Source organism: Gossypium arboreum, chromosome 6 (genome assembly GCF_025698485.1).
Source record: "Gossypium arboreum isolate Shixiya-1 chromosome 6, ASM2569848v2, whole genome shotgun sequence".
In the NCBI taxonomy this organism is placed as follows: Eukaryota; Viridiplantae; Streptophyta; class Magnoliopsida; order Malvales; family Malvaceae; genus Gossypium; species Gossypium arboreum.
The window spans coordinates 85,904,553-85,913,839 of NC_069075.1; the positions used below are offsets into that span (position 1 = coordinate 85,904,553).

Sequence of the window (9,287 nt, forward strand, 5' to 3'; positions counted from 1 at the left end):
CCTGAGAAAATTTGAACCCGAGAAAGTCCTAGTTCGAAGAAAGCCCAATTTGAGCTCACCCATTTACCACCTCTAACTATTAAGGATTTAACATAATTGGAAAAAAAATAAATACAATAAATTAAATGACTATATTGTAACTTTTTAAAATTAGATAACCTTACTTATTAATATTCAAGTCACATTTTTGTAATTTACCCTCTTAAAAAAGTCAAAAGATGGTAAGTTTTTTTCCCCCTAAAAAGAATCGATGGAGGCAAATAAAATGTATGTATGTGGGCGCAATGCAGGATATCTGTCCCTAAATAGGCATTCCAAACTGTTCTCTTCTACTTGGACTCGCTTGCCTTTGCCTACCTCTTCCTCTCTCTCTCTCTCTAACTTCACTGCATTGAAATCCGCAATCTTTTCCGAAGCTATCAAAACTCCATTTGTACTTTAATTTCTTTTTTCTCTTTTCTCCTTAATTTCAGTTTCCGAATCGTTTTCTCTGACTTAAGAGTCAATTCAATTCCTAGTTCTTTTGTCTTGCCATTCAAAGTTAAAAAAGATTTTGAGCTTTTTACCCCTTGTTTCATGGCTGAATTAGAAGATATTGGAGCTGATATTAGGTAAAGCTTCATATATATATACACCTTTTCTAATAAAATTAAACTCATAAGTTTGTTTTATTCCATTTTTTTTTGTTTTTTTCAATATTGGATGAATTTCGGAGTATTCGATTCAGGCTGTTTGCTGAATAAGAAATGGGATTTTGTAATTGGTATTTCATTGATCAGACTGTATAATATGATAAAATGCTCTCAAAATTTGATCTTGTTGGTTTATTAATTTTAATATTGTAGAAGAAGAATGAAATTTAAATATGGATGTTATACTTTTTTTTTTCTGGGGCCAATTAAATGGAAAAAGATTCATGTTTTATATCTGATAAGGCTTTTTAATGGTCGAACGCCCCACCCCCCCCAACCCCCAAAAAAGAAGAAGGTAGAAGTAAGTTTCAAAATTTGGCTTAGGGTTTATGTCCTTTTCGTCCAACAAAAGATTGATTGTAGGCTTGTTGGTTGACAGTTCCGACATTGAAGTGGATGATTTGAGATGTCAAAATATAGCCGAGAAAGATGTGAGTGAGGAAGAGATTGAAGCAGATGAATTGGAGAGACGAATGTGGAAAGATAGAATCAAACTCAAAAGGATTAGGGAAAGACAGAAGATTGCGGCCCAACAGGCTTTGGAAAAGCAAAAGTTGAAGAAGACCTCTGATCAGGCTCAGAGGAAGAAAATGTCCCGAGCTCAAGACGGGATTCTTAAGTATATGTTGAAACTAATGGAAGTTTGTAAAGCGCGGGGATTTGTCTATGGCATCATTCCGGAAAAGGGTAAGCCTGTAAGTGGTTCATCAGATAATATAAGAGCTTGGTGGCAAGAAAAGGTGAAATTTGATAAGAATGGGCCAGCTGCCATAGCTAAGTATGAGGCAGACTGTTTAGCTATGATTGAGTCGGATAACGGTAGAAATGGAAACCTGCAGAGCAGTCTCAAAGACCTGCAAGATGCTACTCTTGGTTCTCTCTTGTCTTCTTTGATGCAGCACTGTGATCCTCCTCAGAGGAAGTATCCTTTAGAAAAGAGAATTCCTCCACCTTGGTGGCCTACTGGTAACGAGGATTGGTGGGTAAAACTAGGGCTACAACAGGGTCAAAGTCCTCCTTATAAGAAGCCACATGATCTTAAAAAGATGTGGAAAGTTGGAGTATTAACATCTGTGATAAAGCACATGTCACCTGATACTGCAAAGATTCGGAGGCATGTACGCCAGTCGAAATGTTTACAGGATAAGATGACAGCAAAGGAGAGTGCAATATGGTTGGGAGTGTTGGCCCGTGAGGAAGCTCTGATTCAGCAACCTAGCAGTGATAATGGAACATCTGGTGTAACTGAATTGCCTCGACTTGGATGTAGTGATAAGAAACAACCTGCTGTCAGTACTGACAGTGATTATGATGTCGACGGTGTTGATGATGGAGTTGTTTCAGCAGAGCCTGTGGCTTATATTACCAACTATGATTCCCATCCAGTACAAATCAATGAGCGAGTGGCAAAACAACCTAGGAGGAAGAGACCTAATTTAAGATCAAGCCATGGTGATCAACAACCTTTGCCGATCCATGGTGATCAACAATCTGTACCAAGCCATGGTGATCAACAACCTATGTCAAACCATATTACCAACTATGATCCCCATCCAGTACAAATCAATGAGCGAGTGGCAAAACTACCTAGGAGGAAGAGACCTCGTTTAAGATCAAGCCATGGTCATCAACAACTTTTGCCGATTCATGGTGATCAACAATCTGTACTAAGCCATGGTGATCAACAACCTATGTCAAACCACAGTGATCAACAATCTGTACCAAGCCATGGTGATCAACAACCTGGACCACGGCATTATGAACGTGAAAATGCTGAGTCAATAAGCACTTTGCCTGACATCAACCAAACTGATTTATCTTTTATGGAATATCATATGCCTGTCACTCAGCAGGAAAATTATGCAAGCACAGAATTAAGACATGTGGAGGACGGTTTAGATGTTCAGCCACATCTACCTGCGAGTGAATACTGCCATTATCCTGCCATCCCTACTGCTACTGAAATTTCCACACAGAGGCCTATGCTTTATACATTAGAGCAACATGAGCTGCACCAAGGTGCTGCATATGAATTTTATAATCAATCAGCTGAATTAAGGCCTGGTCATGATAGTCAACAAACTCTGATGGACATGAATGTCCTGCATGTTAGGCCAGAAAATGGTGTTGATGCATCAGCACCTGGTGGAAATGGACATGAAATTGCTGGGGGAGAATTGCATCATTATGTGAAAGACCTATTGCATAATGAGCAAGATAGAGCTGTCCATAATCCCTTCAGTTCTCCAACAAGTGATCCATCATTCTTTGGTGGATTTCATAGCCCCTTTGAACTTCCATTTGATGGTACAAGTTCACTAGATGAACTACTTGATGATGACTTGATACAGTACTTTGGTGCTTAGGTTGGAAGAATTGAGATGCTAGAAAAATAGATTGCAAGTAAAACCTTTTCTCCTCAACTCCTGTTTCATTTATGAATGATACATAAACATTGTTTGGTGTTAGTTTTGCAGGAACTGCAAACTTATGTATTCATCATTGATTTGGATGGAGGAGTTTCTCTTATTCATTGGTCTTTCTAGTACAGGTGTTATAATTTGAGCATGCTAGGACTGAGTCAAGTCAAATTTTCTATTTTAGTTTTGCTCAATGCTCTTTTCCTTTCAAAGAAGGAAAAGGGTAACATAACATAACATTTTGTGCCATTTTCCTAGCTACCACTCAATGGTAATTGCCATGAAAGGGTTGTGGTCAATGTCTCGGTTTTAGATGTGTCCATTCCTCAAACTAGTGATATTTTCCTTGTTTCCTTTGGACGGAAAAACTAATTAGTCGATTGATTTCTTTCCCAATAAATGAATTTCCATCTGTATTTAGTTAATTATATTTAGAGCCTCAGACTTTCTCAAGGCTTTGCCCCCCGAACCCCCTGCATTACTCTACTCCCCTTACTATATAAGCTGCTGCTTTTGATTATTATGATTTATAGCCAATGCTTTTGCATTTGTATAGGGCTGGTTTATTACAAGATTGATGCTTTTTGAGCTTTGGATTATTGTATAGTATATAGACACCTCCATGAATGAATGATAATCTACAAGATCTCAATGAACTTCAAAAAGCAAGGTCATTCAGAGCAACAAGCAGATATTATTGGCTTATCTGTAATATCAAATTTAGGATGGGATCTAGTTGATTAAATACCCATACTTTCATGTTTATCATATTGAAAATAGATGATTAATGAGTGTATCAATTGGCTCTGCAACTGTTTTAGGTCTCAGAGTAAGTAATTTGTCCATAAATAAATGTTAGGAAAATCCATGCATGATAAAGCGGATCCTTATAGAATAAACAATTTGAGAGTAAAAAAAGTAAAAAATAAAAAATAAAAAAATCTAACCTATTGCCGAGAAAAAAATTGACAGTAAGCCAAGACACTAGCTTTCAAATCCTCTTCTCACTTTTCCTACAAGTAGCCATGGCCTGCCTGCAAATGATATACACTTCACCAAGTCCTTTATTCTTACAACAAATGAAGATGACTCGAACACCAAGATGAGGGGGCAATCGAAGGACGTGTTGGCAGATTAAATAGGGATAGTTTCTACCACAAATCAATTGTACTATATTTGTAAATAGGAGGTTTGGTTGGGATTTCTGTCATGCCTCGTTACATGATGCTTTTCTCTTCCTGCTATAACTATAAATGCTTCTTCCAAACATAACAAGATTAAAACATATTCCTCAAAATACCAATGCTAGTTGATTTTTTGGTTTTACAAATCATTAATAGTTTCCTATTGTAGACCCTTGTTTTTGGTCAATAACTAGCAAGCTAATATAAATTTTATAAATATCGCTCTCCTGTACTAACACATCTTGCACGAATGCTTCTGAGCACTTTGTCCTCCTGGCAACGCTTGTTAGCAACGATACATACTGGCTAGTAGTAGTGCCTGTAGGAGTGGTCCTTGGCACACAGTGCAGTGCTCCTTGACACTTAGTCTAGCACTCCTTGAAAACACTTTCTAGTAGCAGCAAGTCCTAACAACGTTAGAAAGATCCACAGCTACGTGTAGAGCGTAGAGTAGAGCTGACTTCGAAAGGTTAAGAAGTTGCTTGAGTTTGTTCCAGTCTTGAAATGTCTTGAAGATTATAGCATGGAGGCTGAGATTCACAGATTGCTAAGTAGCTTAGTTCTTAAAACACCAGTGCCCCCCTTTTTTATGCATGTTCTAATAGCAAGCAAGACACTGAAGGATCAAGCTCACGGACAATGAGTGGATGTACTTAAAAGACTCGAAGATTTCAGGTGGATCAATTACAAGAATAAAATCTAAGGAAATACGGTGCAAATTAAATGGAGTTGGGCAACCCTCCATTAACTAATTAATTGAGTTGAAACTTGATGTCTAAGAAACCATGCATGGAAACGACAATATTAGAGAAGACACATAGATCAGCCTTAGTATTATTAATGAGCTAAGTTAGGTGTTTAATTTATTATTGAATGCTTATTATTTGTGTGGGGACGACATGCATGTGACTATTATTTGACTTAATTGACTTAAGGATAATATCACCATAACATATCATATTTTTACTTAAGAAATAAGCTTTTGACTAAGTCAAGACCGAATTTTTTTTCTTGGAGCAAAGGAAGGCTTGTTGAAGTAGTTAAAATCTACATATAAGTTATTATGCTTTGTACTTTAACATAATTTTGACAATTACTAAAATTTACTCTTTTGTGAGGTTATCTATAAGATTCAATTCTTGTTTCTTCTACAAAGTTGTAGCAACTTTAATTGTTTCTTCTTCACACTATACTTTGTTAGGATATCGGATTGGTTAGAGTTTTTGGATTGCTTTGTTGAATTCAAAGAGACATCAAAACACTTTGAATATGATTTTATTTATCATTTTCTTGAATCTTTATTTTTGATTGCTTTAAACTTTATAATTTTTTACTTGATTTTTGATTTATTGCATTTGTTTGTCACAATTTTTTCTTTTGCGTGACTTGTGCTACAAATTACTCAGCCTTTATTACTCTCTTAGATTGTCTTAGGGTTCATTGTTATTTGAAATACCACAACTCAATTTATTTTTGCTTGTTACATTGAAGCATTAATATGTTTTGGATTCTTATTAAGTGGAAAAGGTTAAAGTAATTTATATTTTTGTTAAAAGCTAGTTTGAGTGAAAAATAAGTTAACATAGAGATGGGAGATATATTGTTCCAATAATTATAAATGAATATGTGTAATTAATCAAAAGATAAATTTTTGGTCATTGGTCAAAAGTTATATCATTTGATTTTTGAAAATAATTATAACTATTCAAACAATATTACTTGAATAGGTATAAAATTAGATGAATAATTATATATATTTTATTTAGAAAGACACCTATTGAAAGATGTCTCTATAAAGAGACATGAAAATTCCTATAAATATGAATGAGATTTCATTTGGAAATGACACTAATAAATTCTAAATTTTTTACTTTCCTTCCTCCATTTTCTAATATTATTAGATTATTTTATAAAGTATTATTGCGAAATCCTTTGTAGAAATTGAGTTTCTTGTTATATAGTGCTTAGTGGACTATTCTCGTCAATGTAAAACACAAATAGCCATCGGCTTCATTGTATCCTTGAGGTTAATTTACTTGAAACTCTTTTGCACATCGAAGAAAGGTGAGGGCAAATATGACCTTAAAGATAGTGGCTTGATACACGCCTTGGAGCCTTATCCTATTTCTTCATTTTCTATTTGAGTTCCATTCATATGTTCGAGAGTTTCCTTACTGGAGATTTGTACTAACAATTTTAAGGTTATAATTCATGATGACTAATACAACACATGAAAGTGGAATACTAAGGGACTTGACTTCCAACTTTGTCAAACTTGATCGGTTTGATGGTGGAAATTTTTGACGATGGTAGAAAAAGATGCATTTCTTATTAACAACTTTGAAGATTGCCTATGTTTTGGATACTCTAAGACTAGAAGAGAATGAAAAAGAATCTATTGCTGCAACCCGAGAAAGGTAAAAATGAGACAATTTAATTGCATGTGCATAGGCCACATATTGAATGGTTTATCCGATGGTTTATTCGATACCTACAGAACGAGGTCACTGCTAAAGAATTATGTGACAAATTGGAGACAAGATATATGAGTGAAGATGCTACAAGTAAGAAATTTTTTATTAGTCATTTCAATAATTATCAAATGGTTGATGGTCGTTTTGTTATGGAATAATTTCGTGATATTAAAAAAACGTTGAATCAATTTAAGCAATATGATATGAAAATGGATGAAATGATTGTTGTATCCTCTATAATAGACAAACTTCTTCTACCTTGGAAAGACTTTAAAAGAAGTCTAAAACATAAGAAAAAGGAAATATCTCTTGAGACTTTGGCAAATCATCTTCGTATTAAAGAAGAATATCGAAATCAATATCAGAACCTAAATTCTGAAAATGCCAAAGTGCATGTTACGGAGGAAGTACAAACTACTAAACCATTCAAGAGAAAGTTCAAACAGACTAATAGAGCACCTAAGATAAAAAAAAACAAACAAAAGGGCTCATACTATCATTGTGGTAAGCCGAGACATTGTAAGAATGAATATCGATTTTTAAAGAAGAAATCATATTCTAAGGCTAATAATAATAAAAAGTTCATTGTAATAATATCTGAAATTAATATGGCACAAGATAATAATGCACGGTGGATTGATATTGGAGCAACCAAACATGTGTGCAAAGAAAAAAGCATATTCACAAAGTTCACACAACATGAAAATGACAATGTATTGTACATGGGAAATTTTTCCTCCACGACAATCAAAGGCAAAGGGTCTGTTGAACTACAATTCACTTCTGGAATGGTTTTAACTTTGAATGATGTACTTTATGTTCTAGAAGTTAGGAAGAATTTAATGTCTGGAAGTCTGTTGCATAAGTTTGGCTTCAAACTTGTTCTTGAGGTAGATAAGTTTATTTTGTCTAAGGGAGGAATTTTTGTAGGGAAATGATATATGTATGAGAGCATGTTCAAACTCGATATTATTAATAAGAATAAAAATACTATTTCTGCTAATATGGTTGAATGTTTTTGTTTATGGCATTATAGATTAGGCCATTTGAATTATAGAAAATTGAAAGACATGCATAAGTTAGATATAATTCCTATTTTTAATAATAATATTGAAAAATGCGATACTTGTATGTTGACTAAAATTGCCAAAAACCCTTTCCCTAAGGTTAAAAGGAAAACAAAGTTGCTTGATTTGATACATAGTGATTTTGTGACATACATAATACTCCTACATTAGGTGGAAAGAAACATTTTGTTACTTCTATTGATGATTGTTCTAGATATTCCTTTGCATATTTATTGCATTCAAAAGATGAAACACTTGATAAATTTAAAGTTTATAAATCTAAAGTTGAACTTTAGTGTGAATAATTTATCAAGTGCTTAAGATCGGATAGAGGTGGAGAATACTATAATCCAAGTTATTTTGAATCCATTGGAATTGTCCATCAAGTTTCAACCCCTTACACACCATAACAAAACAGTATAGTTGAAAGAAAAAATAGAGTCTTGACTGAAATGGTAAATTTAATGTTATCATATTCAGGTATTGGATAAGGTTTTTGGGGAGAAGCTATTCTAACATCTTGCATATACTGAATAAAGTTCCTATTAAGGAAACTAAAATAACCCCTTATGAACAATGGAAGAAAAGGAAACCAAACCTTAATTATTTGAAGGTTTAGGGCTGTAGAGCTATTGCCAAAGTTCCAACACCTAAACGTAAAAAGTTAGGTGAAAGAGGAATTGAATGAATATTTATAGGATATCCATAGTAAGACATATAGTTTCATAGTAATTGAACCAAATGATTCAATTTCAATTAATACTGTTATTAAATCAAGGGATGCTATTTTTGATGAAAATAGATTTAATTCTATTTCAAGAAAATTACAGCCATAACAATTGATTCATTCTTCAAATGAGAATGAGATTGCATTGGAATAAATTGATGATAATGATGAATCTTGTCTAGAATTAAGAAGTAAAATGATTAAAAAGGTCAAAGATTTTGGACCAGATTTCATTATGTTTCCTGCAAAAGGAAAAGGTGAAAGTATATGCAATAAGATACCTTATTATTATAATATGGAATCTGATCCTATTACATTTGAAGAGGCAATGAAATCTCAAAACTCTATTTTTTTGGAAAGAAGGAATAAATGATGAGTATGATTCAATAATCAGAAATCAAACTTGGATCTTAGTTGATCTTCCAACGTGTTCCATACCAATAGGTTGTAAATGAATCTTCAAAAAGAAAATGAAGGTTGATGGAACCATTGATAAATTTAAAGCAAGGTTTGTAGCCAAAGGTTTTATACAAAAATAAGGTATTGTTACTTTGATACCTATGCTCTAGTAGCAAGAATTGCTACAATTAAACTTTTAATATCACTATCTCAATATATAATTTGGTTGTTCACCAAATGGATGTTAAAACTACATTTTTAAATGGTGAATTGGAAGAGGAAGTGTACATGGAACAATCAAAAGGATTTGTTGTTCTAGGATAG

At 33.8% G+C, this 9,287-nt stretch overlaps 1 protein-coding gene across 1 annotated transcript; it reads left to right on the plus strand.

Moving 5' to 3' along the window:
* Positions 1 to 273: 273 nt before the first annotated feature.
* LOC108486736 (ETHYLENE INSENSITIVE 3-like 3 protein) lies at positions 274 to 3,768 on the plus strand. The gene is made up of 2 exons (XM_053029217.1): positions 274 to 611; positions 1,072 to 3,768. The coding sequence occupies exons 1-2, from the start codon at positions 577 to 579 to the stop codon at positions 3,056 to 3,058; spliced, it is 2,022 nt and encodes a 673-aa protein (XP_052885177.1). The 5' UTR covers positions 274 to 576; the 3' UTR covers positions 3,059 to 3,768.
* The last annotated feature ends 5,519 nt before the right edge of the window (positions 3,769 to 9,287 follow it).

Coding starts and splice junctions, on each gene's coding strand:
- LOC108486736 (XM_053029217.1), top strand. CDS start 577: ATGGCTGAATTAGAAGATATTGGAGCTGATATTAG. Junction 612..1,071: donor GATATTGGAGCTGATATTAG/GTAAAGCTTCAT, acceptor GTTGGTTGACAG/TTCCGACATTGAAGTGGATG.